This window comes from Tubulanus polymorphus, chromosome 10 (assembly GCF_964204645.1).
Source record: "Tubulanus polymorphus chromosome 10, tnTubPoly1.2, whole genome shotgun sequence".
In the NCBI taxonomy this organism is placed as follows: domain Eukaryota; kingdom Metazoa; phylum Nemertea; class Palaeonemertea; order Tubulaniformes; family Tubulanidae; genus Tubulanus; species Tubulanus polymorphus.
In genome coordinates, this window is record NC_134034.1 from 7,553,440 (window position 1) to 7,576,861 (window position 23,422).

The window sequence follows — 23,422 nt, forward strand, 5'->3', positions numbered from 1 at the left end:
ACATACATGTGTTACTTGGACATGAAACATGTCGGAAGTGGAGACGTTTAAAGATGAGTAATAGGGGTAATGGGCTTTCATACGTCAGGTCGAAAGGTCGAGCTCATAAAAAATGAAAAATATGAAAATAATAACAATTTCTATTTGAATTAGTAGCGAAACTCATAAAAAATGAAGAATAATTCTCGCACACTCGAATTTATTTTTCATTTTCTACTCGCTAGAAAAAGTGTGAGTAAAGTGTGAGTGAAATAACTCATATTTTAGAAAAGTAACGAGTAATTAACGAGTTGATTAAAATTAGATTTTTAAACATAAAAGTGTGAGTAAAGAGTGAGTAATAATTCATATTTTGACATTGAATATTTATATTTGAATGAGTTTTAATGAAAATTCAATTATAAAAATGAAGACAGAAGAAGAACCCAACTTTAAAATCGAAATAAAAGAAACCAATAAATTATTTTCACAGTTTAACATTAAAAATTATATCTCAGCAACAAATTTAGTGTCCGCAAGGTATTATAAAATTGATAAGATTTCTATGATTAATCAAATATCATCAAATGAAACATATTTAATTACTGAACTAGTAGATACTTTTGATAATGGCGTTAAAAATCCTAAATTGTTCAATACAGTTTTAAATTTTAAAGGAACTTTAGATGAAAACATAATTAATATTCTTAAAATTCCTTTCAATGAAAGAAATGATGATTTAATACTTTCTAAAGATTACAATGATTTGATTAACTTAAGAATTGAAAAAAGACAATTATATTATTTCAATTTTGATAATAAACAAATTATCTATAATGAAAATTCATCAAATATTGGCATTCAATGTGAATTAGATAATGAAAAATCATATAAAGATATTGCAATTCGATGTGATTTAGAAAATGAATTCAAAAGATTTAATCCTTATGAAAAAATTCATTGTTATTGCAAAAGGTAACTATTCAAAATCACATAAATCAAAGCATTATGAAACAATTAAACATAAAAACTGGCGTAAAGAGTAACAATTCTACATTAGAAATAAATTATATAGTCAAATAATTATTGAATTGAGTTAAATGATTTAAATATCTAATAGACTGTTAAAATGATAAATTGTTTGACAGTTGAAATGATTAATTGTTTGACATTTAAAATGATAAATTGTTTGACAGTTGAAATGATAAATTGTTTGACAGTTAAAATGATAAATTGTTTGACAGTTGAAATGATAAATTGTTTGACAGTTGAAATGATAAATTGTTTGACAGTTGAAATGATAAATTGTTTGACAATTGAAATGATAAATTGTTTGACAGTTGAAATGATAAATTGTTTGACAATTATAATGTTAAATTGTTTGGTTGTAAATTTAATTGTTATTTGATTTAATCATTTAAAAGTTTAATATTTTAAAAATGATTATAAAATATTTAATTAAAAACTAGCAAATATTTATTAATTTTCTAATTTCTTTCTTAAATAAATGGATGGTTTCATCCCAACTGGGAAAAGTGATTTGAAGCATTATCTTGTAGCAGGAGTTTTAATATTGGCGGCATTATATTTTTACTATGAGAATATTTCAAAAGATTTGATGAATGAAAATGATAAATTGAGTAAAAAATTAAAGAAGTTAAATGGAAACAATCACAGAAATAAAAAGAATAAAAAAGTTAATTTAGAAAATGATTTAGAGAATTAAAACAGCATCTTTTAATTTCATATATTTTGACTATAAAAATGAGTGAAAATATATTAAACTTATTACATCTAATATATAAAAATCAACAGAATATTAAATCAATTATTATGCTTACAGGTTTATTTTCTTTTTCAATTTATAGTATAAAACAGTTGTTAGAATTCTATGATTGCTGTAAAATTAGATACACTGAATTAATAGAAAATATAAATTATATTTCAGATAGATTGAATAATATTAAATGCTGTGAAGTATGTAATAAAAGATATAAAGATTTTAGGAGTTTAAAAACTCATAAATATATTCATGAGCTAAATGATAAACTGTATAATTCAAATTAAGCAATAGACTGTTAAATTGGCTGAAATATATAAAAATAGATTATATTATAACTATTTCTATACTTAGATTAATAATTTATGTTTTTAATTTCTATAAAAACTAATACACTTGCACAGTACTTAAGAAGTGTTTTTCTCAGTATTTCACTGACCATTTAAACAGCATTGATGATGATATTAAATGGACTACCGAGGGTGAGGTCGAGTTACAGGCTTCGTCACAAGCCGATCTAGAGATTTGCAGTGTAGAGAGGGCTCTAGCGTTTCTCGACACATATGCGGTCATCAATGAGGATGGGTCGATTCGTACTAAAGTATTCCGAAAAACCACACACACAGACCAATATCTAAATTTCAACAGCAACCACCCGTTAGAACACAAAAGGGGTGTAGTTAAAACCCTTCTACACAGGGCGGACACCATAGTTAGTGATGATAGTGACAGACAGTCGGAGAAACAACATATTAAGGAGGTTCTCTCATGGAATGATTACCCTAATTGGGTCTTCAACAAAGTCACCATGCTTCCGAAGCCCAAACCTGTAGTCAGAAATAAGCGAGACACCCAGGCTCCGCGTAAGAGATCGGTCGTAGTACCATATGTGAAGGGCATGTCTGAACAAATCAGACGGGTGATGAAAGACTACAACATTAGTGTGTATTTTAAACCGGTGAACACGTTACGCCAGTTATTAGTTAGACCGAAGGACCCGGTACCTAAAGAACGCATTACAGGACCGGTGTACCATGTTAAATGTGAATCTTGCGATGCGAGTTATGTTGGTGAAACTGAGCGCTCCTTGAGAGCCCGGTTTGGTGAACACCGTCGACCTAGCTCTATGACGTCAGAGGTATCCCAACACATCCATACTGACAATCCTGATCACTCTGTTGATATAGGCAACACAGACATTTTGACGGTGGAACCCCGGTGGTTCGAACGAGGTGTTCAGGAGTCATTTTACATATACCTGAGACACCCCACGCTGAATAAAGACTTTGGGAGATTTGCTCTACCCCCTGTATGGAATAACATCCTTAAGGCAGCAGATGACGCGCGGGAGCCTTCACAGACCAGCTGACGAGATCCGGCTGTGTCGTCACATCAACAACATCTGATGACGTCACATTAAGCCTGACGATGCCTACAGAATGTAGGTGAAAGCTCGCTCTTGTGAGTATCAAAGTTTATCCAGTGTATGAGTGTTAAACTGTTCCTAATTTGGATATTCCTGGATAGTAAAGAATGTTTAATGGAAACAATTTATCATTTTAACTGTCAAACAATTTATCATTTCAACTGTCAAACAATTTATCATTTCAACTGTCAAACAATATATCATTTTAACAGTCTATTAGATATTTAAATCATTCAACTCAATTCAATAATTATTTGACTATATAATATATTTTTTATGTAGAATTGTTACTCTTTACGCCAGCTTTTATGTTTAATTGTTTCATAATGCTTTGATTTATGTGATTTTGAATATTTACCTCCGCAATGACAATGAATTTTTTCATTAGGATTAAATCTTTGAATTCATTTTCTAAATCACATTGAATTGCAATATCTTTATATGATTTTTCATTATCTAATTCACATTGAATGCCAATATTTGATGAATTTTCATTATAGATAATTTGTTTATTATCAAAATTGAAATAATATAATTGTCTTTTTTCAATTCTTAGGTTAATCAAATCATTGTAATCTTTAGAAAGTATTACATCATCATTTCTTTCATTGAAAGGAATTTTAAGAATATTAATTATGTTTTCATCTAAAGTTGCTTTAAAATGTAAAACTGTATTGAACAATTTAGGATTTTTAACGCCATTATCTTAAGTATCTACTAGTTCAGTAATTAAATATGTTTCATTTGATGATATTTGTTTAATCATAGTAATCTTATCAATTTCATAATACCTTGCGGACACTAAATTTGTTGCTGAGATATAATTTTTAATGTTAAACTGTGAAAATAATTTATTGGTTTCTTTTATTTCGATTTTAAAGTTGGGTTCTTCTTCTGTCTTCATTTTTATAACAGAATTTTCATTAAAACTCATTCAAATATAAATATTCAATGTTAAAATATGAATTATTACTCACACTTTACTCACACTTTTATGTTTAAAAATCTAATTTTAATCAACTCGTTAATTACTCGTTACTTTTCTAAAATATGAGTTATTTCACTCACACTTTACTCACACTTTTTCTAGCGAGTAGAAAATGAAAAATAAATTCGAGTGTGCGAGAATTATTTTTCATTTTTTATGAGTTTCGCTACTAATTCAAATAGAAATTGTTATTATTTTCATATTTTTCTTCTTTTATGAGCTCGACCTTTCGACCTTTCGTATGAAAGCCCATTACCCCTATTACTAAGATGTATTGGCACTATGTGAGAATAACGACGTTTTACTGGATTGGTTGATGAAATTTGGTAAGACAAAACAAAGACTTTTTGTTGATGTGCATCTGTATATTCATCGGATATCATTTCTAAACGTCTAACTTTGTTTTCTAGATTTGATTGCTGCATCCATGATTTGCCCAGACGACGGAATTGACATGTCATGGGTACATGAACAACAAAAATCGGATGGCTACATATGGCGTTGCAAAAAATGCCGAAAACAAAGGTCTATCAGAAACAAATCCTAGTTTAGTGGTAGCCACTTGTCATTAGCTAACGTACTCCAACTGACGTACTTGTGGACCCGTGGGATTTCGGCCTAGAATGCGAAACACGAACTGAAACTAGGCTCAGACCACACGGTGGTTGACTGGTTCAATTTCTGTCGAGAGGTATGTTATTCTACCGTGATGGATAAATCCGAAAAGATCGGCGGTGTTGGAAAAATTGTGGAGATCGATGAATCCAAGTTTGGTAAACGTTAGTTCCATCGCGGCAAACATGTCGAGCGCCAATGGGTTTTTGCAGGTGTTGAACGCGGTCCACCACCAGTTCGTTGTTTTATGGTTGCTGTTCCGGAAAGATCGCGTGAAACCCTGCTCAACGTTTTAAAAGATTGGGTTGAAGATGGGACAACCGTGATTTTGGATTGTTGGCGTGCGTACGACACGTTAGAAAACGAAGGTTTCCAACATTTGAAGGTAAACCATCCCATACATTTTAAAGATCTGGAGACTGGGGCTCATACGAAGAAGGAATGTGGCACCTTGTCAAATGTTCCCTGCCACGATTTGGCACTCGAAAAGCATTACACGACTCGTATTTCGCAGAGTTCATGTGGAGACGACGATTGTCGGAAGATAGCAATGTATTTGTTGAATTTTTAAAGATTGTTTCAAAAATTTATAAAGTTCATGATCAATAAATTGCATCTCTAATAATTCATAAACGAAAAACTTATTATTATTCGAAAGCGACGGACACCACAATCGAGGATTCACACATTAGCATCGACTGACGTATGGGGAGTTACAAGTTCAAACATTGAATTAACCCTTTATTAAGCCTAAACCTCACCCTAACCCTAATCCTTGATCTAACCAACTATCTGAACCTGACTGGAGCCTTAAAAATAGAATATACCCGTTTCAGCACACCGCCGTAGACATTTTCGGACCTTTCTTACTGCGTGTACCTGGAAGAGTTACCCGTGGTAACCTTGCCAAAACTTACGGCAAGGGTTATGGTGTGATATTCAACTGCCTATCAGCACGTGCGGTTTACATAGATGTCATGGAGGGTCAAGATACTGATTCGTTTTTGCAATGCTTCAGACGGTTTACTACGATCCGTGGATATCCTACATCGATGCACTCCGACTGTGGACGTCTACGGCGGTGTGCTGAAACGGGTATGAAGGTCGCGCACGCTCGACAGGTAAAGGAGACATGATCTGCTTACAAGCGACCTTGTTAATTCGTCGACAGGTTACACAATTGTATCTCACGGTTATCCGCTGAACACCAACAATCCAAAAGTGTGATCGGAACTTCGCGACAGTAGTTGATACACCGTGGTGCCCTCGCTGGTGTTTGAAAAAGACCAGGTAAAGACCACGTCAAATATTCTATTTTTAAGGCTCCAGTCAGGTTCAGATAGTTGGTTAGATCAAGGATTAGGGTTAGGGTGAGGTTTAGGCTTAATAAAGGGTTAATTCAATGTTTGAACTTGTAACTCCCCATACGTCAGTCGATGCTAATGTGTGAATCCTCGATTGTGGTGTCCGTCGCTTTCGAATAATAATAAGTTTTTCGTTTATGAATTATTAGAGATGCAATTTATTGATCATGAACTTTATAAATTTTTGAAACAATCTTTAAAAATTCAACAAATACATTGCTATCTTCCGACAATCGTCGTCTCCACATGAACTCTGCGAAATACGAGTCGTGTAATGCTTTTCGAGTGCCAAATCGTGGCAGGGAACATTTGACAAGGTGCCACATTCCTTCTTCGTATGAGCCCCAGTCTCCAGATCTTTAAAATGTATGGGATGGTTTACCTTCAAATGTTGGAAACCTTCGTTTTCTAACGTGTCGTACGCACGCCAACAATCCAAAATCACGGTTGTCCCATCTTCAACCCAATCTTTTAAAACGTTGAGCAGGGTTTCACGCGATCTTTCCGGAACAGCAACCATAAAACAACGAACTGGTGGTGGACCGCGTTCAACACCTGCAAAAACCCATTGGCGCTCGACATGTTTGCCGCGATGGAACTAACGTTTACCAAACTTGGATTCATCGATCTCCACAATTTTTCCAACACCGCCGATCTTTTCGGATTTATCCATCACGGTAGAATAACATACCTCTCGACAGAAATTGAACCAGTCAACCACCGTGTGGTCTGAGCCTAGTTTCAGTTCGTGTTTCGCATTCTAGGCCGAAATCCCACGGGTCCACAAGTACGTCAGTTGGAGTACGTTAGCTAATGACAAGTGGCTACCACTAAACTAGGATTTGTTTCTGATAGACCTTTGTTTTCGGCATTTTTTGCAACGCCATATGTAGCCATCCGATTTTTGTTGTTCATGTACCCATGACATGTCAATTCCGTCGTCTGGGCAAATCATGGATGCAGCAATCAAATCTAGAAAACAAAGTTAGACGTTTAGAAATGATATCCGATGAATATACAGATGCACATCAACAAAAAGTCTTTGTTTTGTCTTACCAAATTTCATCAACCAATCCAGTAAAACGTCGTTATTCTCACATAGTGCCAATACATCTTAGTAATAGGGGTAATGGGCTTTCATACGAAAGGTCGAAAGGTCGAGCTCATAAAAGAAGAAAAATATGAAAATAATAACAATTTCTATTTGAATTAGTAGCGAAACTCATAAAAAATGAAAAATAATTCTCGCACACTCGAATTTATTTTTCATTTTCTACTCGCTAGAAAAAGTGTGAGTAAAGTGTGAGTGAAATAACTCATATTTTAGAAAAGTAACGAGTAATTAACGAGTTGATTAAAATTAGATTTTTAAACATAAAAGTGTGAGTAAAGTGTGAGTAATAATTCATATTTTAACATTGAATATTTATATTTGAATGAGTTTTAATGAAAATTCTGTTATAAAAATGAAGACAGAAGAAGAACCCAACTTTAAAATCGAAATAAAAGAAACCAATAAATTATTTTCACAGTTTAACATTAAAAATTATATCTCAGCAACAAATTTAGTGTCCGCAAGGTATTATGAAATTGATAAGATTACTATGATTAAACAAATATCATCAAATGAAACATATTTAATTACTGAACTAGTAGATACTTAAGATAATGGCGTTAAAAATCCTAAATTGTTCAATACAGTTTTACATTTTAAAGCAACTTTAGATGAAAACATAATTAATATTCTTAAAATTCCTTTCAATGAAAGAAATGATGATGTAATACTTTCTAAAGATTACAATGATTTGATTAACCTAAGAATTGAAAAAAGACAATTATATTATTTCAATTTTGATAATAAACAAATTATCTATAATGAAAATTCATCAAATATTGGCATTCAATGTGAATTAGATAATGAAAAATCATATAAAGATATTGCAATTCAATGTGATTTAGAAAATGAATTCAAAGATTTAATCCTAATGAAAAAATTCATTGTCATTGCGGAGGTAAATATTCAAAATCACATAAATCAAAGCATTATGAAACAATTAAACATAAAAGCTGGCGTAAAGAGTAACAATTCTACATAAAAAATATATTATATAGTCAAATAATTATTGAATTGAGTTGAATGATTTAAATATCTAATAGACTGTTAAAATGATATATTGTTTGACAGTTGAAATGATAAATTGTTTGACAGTTGAAATGATAAATTGTTTGACAGTTAAAATGATAAATTGTTTCCATTAAACATTCTTTACTATCCAGGAATATCCAAATTAGGAACAGTTTAACACTCATACACTGGATAAACTTTGATACTCACAAGAGCGAGCTTTCACCTACATTCTGTAGGCATCGTCAGGCTTAATGTGACGTCATCAGATGTTGTTGATGTGACGACACAGCCGGATCTCGTCAGCTGGTCTGTGAAGGCTCCCGCGCGTCATCTGCTGCCTTAAGGATGTTATTCCATACAGGGGGTAGAGCAAATCTCCCAAAGTCTTTATTCAGCGTGGGGTGTCTCAGGTATATGTAAAATGACTCCTGAACACCTCGTTCGAACCACCGGGGTTCCACCGTCAAAATGTCTGTGTTGCCTATATCAACAGAGTGATCAGGATTGTCAGTATGGATGTGTTGGGATACCTCTGACGTCATAGAGCTAGGTCGACGGTGTTCACCAAACCGGGCTCTCAAGGAGCGCTCAGTTTCACCAACATAACTCGCATCGCAAGATTCACATTTAACATGGTACACCGGTCCTGTAATGCGTTCTTTAGGTACCGGGTCCTTCGGTCTAACTAATAACTGGCGTAACGTGTTCACCGGTTTAAAATACACACTAATGTTGTAGTCTTTCATCACCCGTCTGATTTGTTCAGACATGCCCTTCACATATGGTACTACGACCGATCTCTTACGCGGAGCCTGGGTGTCTCGCTTATTTCTGACTACAGGTTTGGGCTTCGGAAGCATGGTGACTTTGTTGAAGACCCAATTAGGGTAATCATTCCATGAGAGAACCTCCTTAATATGTTGTTTCTCCGACTGTCTGTCACTATCATCACTAACTATGGTGTCCGCCCTGTGTAGAAGGGTTTTAACTACACCCCTTTTGTGTTCTAACGGGTGGTTGCTGTTGAAATTTAGATATTGGTCTGTGTGTGTGGTTTTTCGGAATACTTTAGTACGAATCGACCCATCCTCATTGATGACCGCATATGTGTCGAGAAACGCTAGAGCCCTCTCTACACTGCAAATCTCTAGATCGGCTTGTGACGAAGCCTGTAACTCGACCTCACCCTCGGTAGTCCATTTAATATCATCATCAATGCTGTTTAAATGGTCAGTGAAATACTGAGAAAAACACTTCTTAAGTACTGTGCAAGTGTATTAGTTTTTATAGAAATTAAAAACATAAATTATTAATCTAAGTATAGAAATAGTTATAATATAATCTATTTTTATATATTTCAGCCAATTTAACAGTCTATTGCTTAATTTGAATTATACAGTTTATCATTTAGCTCATGAATATATTTATGAGTTTTTAAACTCCTAAAATCTTTATATCTTTTATTACATACTTCACAGCATTTAATATTATTCAATCTATCTGAAATATAATTTATATTTTCTATTAATTCAGTGTATCTAATTTTACAGCAATCATAGAATTCTAACAACTGTTTTATACTATAAATTGAAAAAGAAAATAAACCTGTAAGCATAATAATTGATTTAATATTCTGTTTAATATTCTCCAACTAGGGGTACGCGATGAAGATCTCCCAATGAGAAAATCATTAGGCGAGAGGTATCTGCCATCATCAGGAGTTGTGGGATGTCGTCCAATGGGTCTTTCATTGAGTAGGTTGGCGACTTCGAATACCTACTCAATGAAAGACCCATTGGACGACATCCCACAACTCCTGATGATGGCAGATACCTCTCGCCTAATGATTTTCTCATTGGGAGATCTTCATCGCGTACCCCTAGTGGACCATTTCATCCTCCTAATCAGACCTCGGATACTATGCGTTTGAATTATTTACAGTCAATGGTCGATGCCTTTTGGAACAAATGGATGAGGGATTACTCTCCTACTCTCGTACCCCGTGCAAAGTGGCATCACGATTCACGTACTGTTAGGATTGGAGATTTGTGTCTGATCAGGGACCTTAACTTGTTAAGAGGTCAGTGGAAACTTGATGAAGTCGTTAAGTTGTATCTTTCTGCGAAAGATAACAAAGTCCGAAGGGTCCAGCTTAGATATAAGGCTCTGAAATCAGGTGATCAGCATTATACGTATACAGCAGATTCGTTCGAAGATAGAGATGTCAAGAACCTCGTGCTCATTGCTCCTGCTGAAGAGTAATAGAGTTGTGATTTTCATGAAAACTTACGAACTTTATGAAAATGATGTTTCAATCTAACATTTGTTTATAATGAGTAATTTTCTTCTGGTGGCGGAGTGTTTAGAGCATTCAATATTGGATGACCATGTATACTATTCTTCATTATAATTCTATATATCTGGGTCACTGACTAGCATTCATTTCTCATAACAATATGAATTTGATCTCTATCTGGTATTGTGTTCTGGCTATATAAAGAGTGTATGCCTTATGCATTAGCCTCCACTTGCTCAGTCTATATACTCGTGTCTACACGTTTCTTTGAGTCTAGCTAAAACTCAGTTCAGGTATCCGGTGAGTGTTAAATTTCATGTTCATCTACTATTCGTTGTTGTTTACGATGTTTGTCACATTTCTAAATTTATGTTATTATGTATATTTCAGTTTTGAAATCTATACAAATAAATGATTCTCAATTCGCCTGACGTAAATGAGTTTTTGATTCGGAGGAAACATATATAGTAGCCAATACCATTTTTAAGTACGTAGTTGTTACACGTACGTGACTGTACGGTGATCTCCACAGGTTAACCGTACGTGAGTTCCCTACTAACGCCGAATGTGAGTTCCTAGTAGCCAATACCATTTTAAGTACGAAGTTGTTCCCCGTACGCGACTGTACGTGATCTCCACAGGTTTACCGTACGTGAGTTCCCTACTAACGCCGTATGTGAGTTCCTAGTAGCCAATACCATTTTAAGTACGAAGTTGTTACCCGTACGTGACTGTACGGTGATATCCACAGGTTAACCGTACGTGATTTCCCTAAAAACGCCGTACGTGAGTTCCTATAATCTGCAAACGCGCATGCGTGAAAGAATAGAGTTTGGGTTAGGTGAGGGTATAGGCTATTTGTAAATCAAATTTCATCCAACCTGCAGTTACGTCTCTGGCACAGTGGGTAAATCACTGGACTACGTACTACTGGGTTTTTTTTCCGTTTGGTTTCGAATCCCAATATTGCATGTCTGAGCGTCAACGTACTCACATACGGCTAACCTGTTCGTAGGTATGGTATACCGATTTCTCCAGTCTTAACTGATAAGTGTACGGTACAGCTGTACGCATTATACAATTGTTCCCATGGGAATAGGGCCTATTGATTGGGCATATTATTTCCTGCTTTAGAATACTGAAATAAGCCTAACGTTCATTCAAATATCCAACATCGGTGAAAGTTTTATTACTGTATACATGTACTGTAGGTTTTCATGTTGTATGAATATTTTGCAGTTCAAATGGGTATGATGCTGATTCCAAAGTCAAACGCATGAAGTTAGATGGTCAAGGACAGTCAACACCAAGATATCTCTCTTCGACCGATGTTGCACCATAGAAGATCTGATTCTTTCAACGCAAGCAAAGTGATTCAACACGATCGACATAACACTGGAATAGGCTTGCAGTATCTAACGGTTCATTTCATTTAGTCCTATGTACTTTTTAGCCAATTTGGATTTGATTGTAATTGAAACTCTGGAACTGTTAACAAAAGACAAGTTGAAAAAACACAAGTTATGTTCAAATTCAAATTTATTTTATTACATCATATTTACAAAGCATATCATTGGTTCTTACAGTAATAATAAATTGCCCATGGGAGGTGTGGTTTACCTTGAAAGCAAGAGGTTGTTGGTTGGAGTAAGGGCATTGCTTGAAAAATCTTTTTAATTCGTGACTTCAAAGTTCCACAAGTTTATATTGTATTTTATCTTTCTTAAAGATTTATTCTGTACTCAAATAAGACCACAGATATACATTTGTTTACGATCCACATCCAAAATTTCGCCGGGTACAGGTAGGTGCGGCAGGGAAACTATTTTATATTTTCAAAAAAAAATATTTTTCACAATATGAAAAAAAATATTCAAAAGGCCATCCCAAAATAATTGTCCGTTTGCCGTAACACCGACTCAACTTTTCAGGACGAGTCGGTAGGTAGGTAGAAATTAATTTTTTTGCTAAATTTTTGGGCAAAAGAAACAAATTTATCACCTTTATAACATGGAAACAATATCGCAAATCTACGTTGTGCACGGGAAATTTGTCTAATAGCGTAGATTTCAAGAATTACAGTCAAACTCGGTTAAGTCATCATCGTTTTATTCGTCATTTTGTTTAAGTAGTCAGTTTTTGTAAGCACCAAATATATTCTTCATTATTCCAAAGAAATTTCTGTGGTTAATTCGTCTCTTATAAGTCGTCATTTTGTTTAAATCGTCGTTATCATGTCGGTACAATCAGTCAATTTCCACGTAAAATGCCCCGGTTAACTCGTCGCGGGAAATTTTCTGAATGCTACTGTAATCAATACATTCCAATATACATATATTGGGGCCTGCTACTGTTGTGAGTGAATATGCGCGGCGGCTCTTGTGCAGTATAAAACACAACAATCGATATAGAGTCGTAGATAATACTGTTCAGCGTACAGTCTGAAATAGTTTCTCATGAAGTAAGATGGCAGTAAGATGTAAGATAGAAAGTTGCAGACTAAAACATACCAGGAGAAATATGACATTTTAAAGTTTCTGGAAAAAAATCCGGGTATGAAAAAGATCGAAGTTTAATATCAAGCGGCAGACTCCAAACGATTATATTAAGAACAAGGACAATATTTTCCGGAAAGTTGAGAATCCTGACGCGAAAAAAAGGGCAAATCAAGCGGGACAGAAAACCAACGTATGCTGATGTAGATCTTGCATTGATCCTTTGGTTCCGGCAGAAAGCACATATTCCTGACCTGAGGCTCGATGGTGAAATGTTATTGAAAAAGGCGCGCGACTTTGCGATCGAGTTTGGATATGAAGAAAATCCAACTTAAATTAGTTCAAGCTGGATTGACAGATTCAAAAAACGGTATGGAATTGTGCAGGTCAGTAAGTCAGGAGAATCAGCAGGTGTTGACTTAGCGATTGTGAACGAATGGAATGAGGGAACATTAAAAGATATTTTGGAAAGATTTACTCCTGACAACATATTTAACGCTGACGAAACGGGACTTTTCTGGCAAATGCTGCCAGAAAAGTCCCTTGGATTTTCGAGGCAGAAAACCCATGGTCGAAAACAACCAAAAACTCGTATAACCGTGCTCGTCGCTAGCAATATGTCTGGAAGCGAAAAACTACCACTCTATGTGATCGGAAAGGCGAAGAATCCGCGCGCATTCAAGAATGTACGACACATACCGGTGCAGTGCAAGGCTAATAAAAAAGCCTGGATGACCGGAGACTTGTTCGAAAATTGGCTCCGTAAATTGGACCGTCGCATGCTTGTTGAAATGAGAAAGATTGCAATGGTTTTAGACAATTGCTCAGCCCACCCACACATTGAGTTGGACAATATCGAACTGTTTTTCTTACCGCCGAACACGACGAGTGTCACCCAGCCTATGGACAGTGGGATCATAAAGAACTTGAAATTTCATTACCGACATGTCCTTGCTACACGTCGATTAGAGGCGGCTGAGTCTGATGCATCAGTCCCATTGAAATGGGATCTTCTTGACGCCTGTATAACTCTTAAAGCGGCATCGCGAAAAGTTTAACAAGAGACAAAAATGCCAATTTTATCGTCAGCACTCCGGATGTCGTTGAATTGCCTGTTCCTAGCACCTCATCTGATGCTGAAATAAGTCCAGATGAAAGTGAGGAGCGCAGCTTCCGAAATATTTGGAGCAGATTGGGCGAAATTTACGGCGATGACAGTGAAATCAACAATGGAACCAGAGAACGATGATAATGGAGATGAGGATGACGATGGACCCATTCCTATCCCACCATCAGTTCCGAATCTGAAATCAGCTCACGAAGCACTTGATATTCTACGACGTTTTGCTCTATCGGTAGCGGACAAAAGTTCATCAGACAAAATGATGGAGCTTACCTCTAGTTACGAGACTGAATTACTTGCAGAGATGCCCAACAGACTTGTTCAGAAATCCATTCTTGATTTTTTCCATGCTTAGTTTATCAATAATAAACTACTGGGAGGCGAGAGGCCCTCGCGTCTGCTAATTTCTGTTTTTTAACCTTTCTCTTTGCTGTCAGTTAACCGCTTAGCTAATAAGGCAATCCTTGGATTATGGATCCATCTCCTCGAATAAGGGAGAAGTCAATACGTGTAAAAATTAAATTTGTTTTTATTTATTTCTCTTGATATTCTTCCCACCTTGATATTGGAGTGTCTTTAGCACTGCCTTCTTGTAATTTACCAATAAATGACCGGGGAAAAATGATACGGTAGTTTTCAATTTTATTTTGTTCTCCCCTTTAAATTCTTTTGATAAAAATACCCTAATGCCAAAAGAAAAACTATTCACTGAGGACACTCTTTAAATAAATACGAATTACACACGGCTGCACTGAGTCACCCATCCAGATCCGAGCCCCGATTAACGTTGCTTAACTTCTAATGATTCTGACATCGTCGAGGATTTACATGAACCGGGAGAGATATTCATGGATTTTCACAAGCTCAGGGGTGTTTTAAGTATTAAATATTCTGGATGGACGAGTACCATTTTATAAGTGTTTTGGGGAACATTGAAAAATTATCACATAGGCCTAACTCGTCACTTGGATAAGTCGTCGTTTCAGTATCGGTCCCCCGGACGACAACTTAACCGAGTTTGACTGTATTCTAAAATTATAACTTCGTCCAAAGCGTCATCTCCGTGTTAAAAATGAAACAGTACATGGAATATATGCGCGCTTTTACCAGCTTCAATTTAGTCACCATTAGAATGAATGGCATCCTATTGGAACACTGCCAGTTTCCAGAAAACTTAAACTAGGCCACATGTCAAGGCATGTTTTCACAGATGCACACTTGACTTCAAACATACGTAGCTTATACATCGGCAGTGGGTCGGTCGGTCGGGCCGTTTTTATCAAAAATAAAATCTATTTCAATGAATCCCAGAAAAAGGTTTTCACTCGGTACTATTAAAGTCGGGTCGGTCGGGTTACGGCAAACATACCATTATTTTGGGATGGCCTGAAATCCATACGGTATGCTGTCACATGTCAGAGGGTAGCTGAATATTGAGTCTTGGAAACCTCTTCCAATGTATGGCCGCGGAAGCTTTTACCGGTACAGAATAAATCGGCTATTAGATCATTTTAAATCCTGGAATTTACATAGTTCGCTGCTTAGTATTTTCAGGTCACAAGAAATTACAATTTATTACAAATTCTATCGAACAGAAAACACAGCGCTCATCTTCTGCTACGATTATTCAGCCTATTTTCATGTCAAACGTGCACGCGTTACAGCATCAACCTTAGTAGTTTACTGTACGAGCTTGTGTGTGTCGTCTAGCACTCCGCGCGCACGTGGAGGCCTCGTGTAAGTGAATGTTCGCTTACACCTCAATGTCAATCAAAACAATCACCGGGTATTAAAGTGAAACAATACCTACGGCGGATGTGTGAAATAATTACATCCTCACCAGCAATGAGCATTTGAAATTCGCACGTATACGGCACCTAGTCCAATGAAACGTACGCCATTCTATGGCTTTCCCATAATTATTTTAGTAGCGCTGGAATTTTCCGTATTAAACAACCAATCCCATTCGCTCGTAGAGACGACGACCCCCAATCGAGGTCATTGCAATTTTATTCGCGAGAGCTAAGAATTTTCCCGCCAAAAACAGTTTTTCGTAGAATTTTAACTCAGTTGACCATGTACATCGACAGAGGTTCACCATGTCTTCAATCGCATCGATTATACGTCGTTTCAGCCGAGAACCAATGAAACAAATGCTCACATAAAAAAAACATACCGCGATTTTACATTGGAATTGCGAATTGGCTCAATGCCAACCTCATATCGCTGACAACGGTAAACCAAAAAATTAAGAACACAAAAACCATTTGGTATAAATAGCAAACTTAACTAGTAGTTGTAATACATGTAAGATAATAATTGCCCCCTTCGCATCATCTGTACCATATGTGACAGTAATATCATTGTATCTTAGTAACCAAACTGTGACGTATAATTCAAAGCAAATAAATTCTGATGAAGGACACGAGCCAGAAAGCTAATTTTCAAAAGAATTGAGTTTGTTTTAATCAAGAGACTTCAGTATATATATAGTGAAAAAGAAATTATCTAGAAACCATGTTGTTTCAATTTGCTCCATTTGTATAGTATTGGCTCATCCCATGGCTAGCCTAAAAATATGGCATGGAAATACTGCCCAAATTAAAATAGCATTTTTGATGCATCAAACGACGCGTCAAATTCACTTTATTCAAAATGTAATCTTATTTCATAATACATATTATAAGCATCTATTTTTTTTCTCTTCTGGTTGCTCTGCATGTACTTCGCAGGGGCGGGTCTAGGTACTTTCTTGTATTAGGCGCGAACGGAGGGTGGGGGATCTGGGGGTTATCCCGTCAGACTACATGTACTTCAAATTCGATGTGCACAATTGTGCAATTTCCTGTTTTTTAGAAATAATACAAGAGGGAATGAGTAGACTATTGCAACACAACTCTCAAGCTAGGGCTCGACAGTATTCAGGAAAATAGGTAATAAAGGCTCGGAACTTTGAGGGGAAGGGGCCCTGGTCCCTCGCCGTTCCTAGATCAGCCGCTGCTTCGAAAGCTCTTCGTTTCGTGGCAGATGTTACAATTCAATGTATTATTGTTACGTAATATACATTACAGACTGGTGGCCGCTTAGTAGCAACCACCTGTCCAAAGAAACCTTGGGCCATAATTAGACCATTGAAGGGTTCACCATTGAAGGGTTTATGTTAGCGGTAGGGAATCAAACCCTTGCAAGGAATGGATGAAGGTCTCTGAATTCTTGCATGAATTACATGAACATGAACCTTAGTGTCTGATAAGGTTCGTATAGAGTGGAAAGGTGAAGCCAAAATCAGTCAACCTTTTGGCAACAAAAAAGGTAACACATAGCACCCACTGTTGTAAAAGGTTTAATACTAAATTCGCAGGTAAGACAGACCCATTTCATAAGCTGATGGGCACTCGGTAGATAAAGATATAAGAATGATTGATTGATCAAAGCATGGCTTCAAAATTTCCCTTGAAAATTGAAAAAATGATGTGTAAAAATTGCAGATTTCGGCACTCGGCCATCTTGATCTTGCCATCTTGCCATTCTGATCGGGTCAGTTTTTGGGTACAGGATCAGCGACGGGGCATTATTCCTGTTATATATGGGCACTTTTTTGCCCAAAGTAATTTGCTCAGATTAGAATCCCACACTAATCCCTTGACTAAAAAAAAAAAACAACATAGAGAACAACAGAACAGTATTCGAACTCAGGCCTGCAAGCGCACAGTGACACTGCTAGACCAGTTGGAATGTTTTACCTACACATGGCCCTCAACCTAACCTTAACCCAAACCATCTGGACCATATGGATCTTTATTAAATGCATCATAAAATGAGATAAGACTTTGAATAAAGTGAATTTGGCGCGTCAATTGACGTGTCGTTTGATACGTCGATCGAAGCGTCAAAAATGCTATTTTAATTTTGACAGTATTTCCATGCCATATAAAATCAGTTGAGTAAATACAGTAAAGCTGTATTAGTTTCAGATGAATGTATGAATGCATGAGGAATCAATTGGGATGAATGACCGGTTTCATAGGATGTAGAATCTGGAGTGACAAGCATTATTTGAGCTTGATTGTTAATTGCAGTTGCATTTGAGGATGATTCTGATTCATCATTTGTGGCACTCAGGGCTTGTTTTGTGACTGTTTCATCCTCAGTGAGGTCATTGACTGCAAATGTGTCAGTCATTATTTCATTAGTATCGCTGTCATGACTTCGTACATGCCGTTGTAATGCGAATTTAGTGTTAAACCTTTTACCACAGTGAGTGCAAACATGTGAACGAGGGTTTTTATGAATAGTGTTGACATGATTCCGTTGAACTGACTTCGTTTTAAACGCTGCTCCACATATTTCACATAAATAAGCTCGTATATGTGTATGTATTGTCATGTGATCTGCTAGATGAGCCTGAAATATACAATTAATGCAGAAAAATATACAATAAATCCACTTGATTATACAATTAATAATAAATGTAACTGCGATTTAAATCGAGTCACATATGTTAAGTCTGCATCACTTCATTACGGTTTTCTACATTTTCGATGAAAAACTAGTTATTCCCTTTTCATTACATGTATAATAACAACTGAAAAAACAGTACATACAATAATATTTAGAGAATCCCACAAACACACTAAGATAACAGGCACTAAAGGCGACTACAATTTGACATCCGAAAGACCCTTTCTTGGACCCCCAGGGCCTTGAAAACTATTAGGAATAAAAGGAAACCAAATTCAAGTGAATGATCCTTAATATAAGACTCCACCATTATGTAAGTGCAGTAGGCTAAATCCGACACCGAGACAAGCAACATCATCCAGAAGTTGGTAAATGTAGGGTAGATAGATGTATGAACTAGAAAGTGGTGTAACGCTATGTATGACACCCTGGTATGTTTGAAAATAAGATTTCCACATCAAATCTTACATCATATGAAAACCTTGACTATCTACTACAAAATAACACTAACTTGTAATGCATGGAAATAAACAGGAAATGGGCTACTCAGTATCGTGATGAACTTGGATTATCCCTTGAATTTTCTGAGGAGTAATTGACACTGCATAGTGAAATTCCTGAGTGCTAATGGGTTAAAGCGTCTTCAAAATTTCCCTTCAGAAACTGTGTAAATAGTGCTGATTTTGGCGAACAACAATGGCTGCCAGTCGGCCATCCTGAATCTGACAGGGCCAGTATTTTGCCTGAAGATGTGTCTAGGGTAGATACATGTATAAACCAAATATCAAGAAATTACCTTGAAGCGTCTTCAAAACTTTCCAACAAATCTGGATTCCGTCCGCGCAGACCTGCTTACCCCAAAATTGCACCATCAGTAGTATTGCACATTTATCTCAGATAAAAAAAGCTTATATCAGTAGTTTTAATGAATATTTGTCTGTCATTAGTTTCCAATTAAGCATCAGTAGTTTTATACCATAAATAGTTTCCTCTAGAGTATCAGTAGTATCAGAAAACCGAATTAAGGCTGATGGGCCCTTGGACGGGTATAAATATATACGAAAGATCAAGGTAATTGATCAAGGCGTCTTCAAAATTTCCCTCAAAAACTTCTAAAATGTGTAAAGAGTGCCGATTTTGGCGATTACAATGGCTGCCAGTCGGCCATCTTGACAGGGCCAGTTTTTGGGCTAGAGATGTGTCTATGGTAGATACAACAGTAATCCAAATGTCAAGACATAACATTGAAGCGTCTTCAAAGCTTCCCAAAATAATTGGATTCCATCTACAGATGGAAGACAAATGGATGATGGACAAAAAGTGAACGCAATAGCCAGCTGGGACTTAAGTCCCAAGTGGCCTCAAAATTGGAACCTTCATATTACGGCCAACTTAGCTGCCGATTTTCTGACTTAAATCTGTCGACATAGGCCAGTTCTACTGTATCAGATCATTGGACTAGTGTTTTCAAATAAATGGAAAGAGGAAAATCAAATAAATTCAAATAATCAAATTATTTCACCTAAATCAATAAAAAACTTAATTAAACCTATCTGTTATATTCTAATGTAATCCGATATTGATAGAAATATTCTTTAGGTATACTTACAGTTGACCTGAAAGTTTTCTCACAATGTGGACATACATGTTGATAATTACGCACTTCACGATCAAGATGACTGACTTTGTGTTGCCTAAGTGTATCCTGTCTTTTGAATGCTGCACCGCACAAGTCACACAAGTATGGCCGTTTTTCCGAATGACAAAGCATGTGACGACAGAAATGTTCTTTTTTAATGGTCACATAATCACAATGTTCGCAACGATAAGACTGTATAAGTTCTGGTTCCATATCAACACGAGGATTCAGATGTACATTTAAATGTCGTATCAATAATGGTTGTGTTTTTGTCGTATACGTACACTTAGGGCAGCTGAATGTCATTTTTTGTCGTTTGTCTGCGGATGAATGTTTCTGTCGCATGTGTCGATGCAAGAGTTTCTCACTGTCAGTTGAGTATTTACATTTCTGGCACTGATACTGAACAGCACTATGTTTAGCTTCATGACGCCGTAGATGCCCAAGTCGTAGCGTTACAAAACTACAATGGTCACAACCATAGAAGCTACAGTCGGGATTTTTCTCATGAATGCTCATATGGCTTTTATAATGACTTTCACGTTTTGTTTTGAATGAGCAGAGCTGACAGAAAAATTTGAATGGTGTCAGACTCTCATAATCTTTTTTCGCCTTCTTTGGAGTAAATGTTGTCTTAGTTTCTTCTTCCAAAGATTTCACTGAAAATTCGAAAGAAAAAACTAAAAAGTTGTTATTTGATGGATCCACTTTTTAAGACAAGAGATGAAAAGCATATAGCATGCCAAGTCCCCTGTTTTTGGATAGTGTTTTCTGAGATATGATCCTGAAAAACTGATGTTGAATTTTGCGGTACTCGAAAAACGCCTAATGAAATACACCGAATCGGAAAACGCATAATGCCTAATTCCTAGAAAATGACCTAATTTCGTAATTGCACCATCTACTGAGACTCACAATCCAACTCATCAACGGAACAGTTTGAAAATACATGTGTTTTACGCTTCACGAAACGAGACTACTACTCTAATAAACTTCATTATAGGATGATGATAGAATGTCCGCCGTGCAAGCAATTAATTACATAATGCCATAGAAGTGTAAACTGTGTAACACTTCTATGATAACGCGAAAACAAACGCCGCGGTTATAAACCGGCTTTCTTGAATTTTGAAACCGGAATGCATAAATATGGTACAACCTACGCTCGTAGGTACAACGCACACAAAGACTGATAAAATAGCCTTTCTCAAAATTATACTCCAAAACTGTTCACAACTACGCTAATGTGAACCTACCGAACCAATGAGAGACTAAATAATGTCCAGCCCCTGAACTTCCTTGAACAAAAAATAATAAACTATATGCTCCATATAATATATAATATGATATATAAAAATATGATGTCTTTTATTATCATAATACTCTGTCTTAATATGGAATAATAACACAGATAAGCCTGTGTAACCAAAGACAGTAGAAACGAAGATGGAACAGGCGGCGCTCCACGCACTCCGACGTGAACAATGTAGCGTTGCGTACATAGTTCACGCAGGGATTTAGGTCAATTTCTTGGATGTTACTTGAATAAGGCGTTATGCGTTTTACGATTCGGTGTTTTTCATTAGGCGTTTTTCGAATACCGTGAATTTTGCACAGGGTACAGGACCATGGACTAAGTAAATTTGATGAAATAAATTTAGAGTATAAAGAAGAAATACCATATATACTTGAATAAAATTCGACTTCATGTAAAAGTCGACCATGCTGGGTTAACAGAAGACATTCAGGATGAATGAGGATCCATTTTGAAACAAGTGCAAGTTTAAAGTTGGCTTTTCTGATTTGATAAACAACACCTTTCGGATTTTACAATCAAAGTCAGAGTTAGTCTAAAATCTTGAATTCTCTAAAATCTTGAATTTGTTTTCATTGAAGTCCTGACTACAAGTGGAACAAACAGTTAAATGTTGTCCTAGGCCTATAGCAGATTTGTTTGTTGTTTGTTCGATGCTCTTTAACTCGCGTAGCTAGATGTTCAGTTTTTCCAATGAAGGAAAAGTTTACTCTACATAGACAACTACTATTGTATGCAATTTCTGATCTTTCCCACAAACAGTATGGAGGAATAGCCCACATATGGTATGGAATTGATAAACTTCCTCATGTTCTATCTGTTAATACATCTGTTAACATATTGCGGACCATCTAATTCTTTAGTGAAAACCTGCGAAGTAACAGATATTGTAAAATCTAAATAACATACAGTTGACTAAACCTATGTTCTATTTAAATGGACATTAAATAAACATAACAGTTGCACAGTCTTAACTTAAAAGTCCAAAAATGGTCTTGAATCTTAAGAATGGTCTTTAGTTGCAAGATTGGTTATAGAACTAAGTTGGTCTAAGACTGGTCTTAAGTCTAAGCCATGACTATGCAACAGGCCCAAGTATTCAAACATATTCGGAAGACACTTGATATAAAATTTTTACCTATTTCTAAAAAAATCGTCTCTGTTTGAGTATCTAACCAGAATGAGGCAAAGCCTCTACTGCCCAAAAAGTTACAGGGTCTGTGGTAAATGAGTAAGAAATATCGAGGCCACAATTATTTCTATAGGAATGATATTAGAGAACATGTGTACCAAGTGTAAAAAATTGATCAACATTTGCAGCCTGTAGGCTGTTTTCCCCTGATGGCCATAATTTGAATCGGCCTAAAATTGCGGCCTCTAGGCTGTTAACGTTGTATTTCAGGTCAGCCCCCTGGTGGCCATAGTTTGAATCGAATCGACCCGATCTTAAATAAATGGGGTTTTGGCCCAAGTGATACCCTACTTGTGTACCAAGTTTGAAATAAAAATCGGTCAACAATTGCGGCCTCTAGGCTGTTAACTTCGTTTTTCATGTCGGCCTCCTTGTGGCAATAATTTGAATTAAATCAATCCAATTTTAAATCGGCTTCTGGCCCAAGTGATATCCTACTTGTCTACCAAGTTTGAAAAGAATCGATCATCAATTGCGACCTCTAGGCTGTTGACGTTTTTCATGTCGGCCCCCAGGTGGCCATAATTTGAATCGAATCGACCCAATTTTAAATAGGGTTCTGGCCCATATAATATGGTTCTGTTCAGTTACAACCCGCACATGACCATGTGCTGTGGCTTG

General features: G+C 36.2%; 3 protein-coding genes across 3 annotated transcripts; 1 reads left to right on the top strand and 2 right to left on the bottom strand.

Moving 5' to 3' along the window:
• Positions 1 to 53: 53 nt before the first annotated feature.
• On the top strand, positions 54 to 3,128 carry LOC141911542 (uncharacterized). The gene is made up of 2 exons (XM_074802533.1): positions 54 to 66; positions 2,164 to 3,128. The coding sequence occupies exons 1-2, from the start codon at positions 54 to 56 to the stop codon at positions 3,126 to 3,128; spliced, it is 978 nt and encodes a 325-aa protein (XP_074658634.1).
• Positions 3,129 to 8,579: 5,451 nt separating this feature from the next.
• On the bottom strand, positions 8,580 to 10,136 carry LOC141911543 (uncharacterized). Its single transcript, XM_074802534.1, has 2 exons — positions 10,061 to 10,136; positions 8,580 to 9,544 (listed from the first exon to the last, which is right to left on the bottom strand). Exons 1-2 carry the CDS (start codon positions 10,134 to 10,136, stop codon positions 8,580 to 8,582), a joined length of 1,041 nt encoding a protein of 346 aa, XP_074658635.1.
• Positions 10,137 to 12,108: 1,972 nt separating this feature from the next.
• Positions 12,109 to 21,150, bottom strand: LOC141911544 (zinc finger protein 711-like). Its single transcript, XM_074802535.1, has 3 exons — positions 21,132 to 21,150; positions 20,265 to 20,953; positions 12,109 to 18,598 (listed from the first exon to the last, which is right to left on the bottom strand). The coding sequence occupies exons 1-3, from the start codon at positions 21,148 to 21,150 to the stop codon at positions 18,131 to 18,133; spliced, it is 1,176 nt and encodes a 391-aa protein (XP_074658636.1). The 3' UTR covers positions 12,109 to 18,130.
• Positions 21,151 to 23,422: the final 2,272 nt, after the last annotated feature.

What these genes read in the sequence shown, in the direction of transcription:
- LOC141911543 (XM_074802534.1), bottom strand. Translation starts at nt 10,136, where the DNA reads ATGAGAAAATCATTAGGCGAGAGGTATCTGCCATCATCAGGAGTTGTG. An exon ending in TCCAATGGGTCTTTCATTGA is followed by an intron (nt 9,545 to 10,060) that starts GTAGGTATTCGA and finishes ACACTTGCACAG; the next exon opens with TACTTAAGAAGTGTTTTTCT.
- LOC141911544 (XM_074802535.1), bottom strand. An exon ending in AGAAAACTTTCAGGTCAACT is followed by an intron (nt 18,599 to 20,264) that starts GTAAGTATACCT and finishes TGTATATTTCAG; the next exon opens with GCTCATCTAGCAGATCACAT.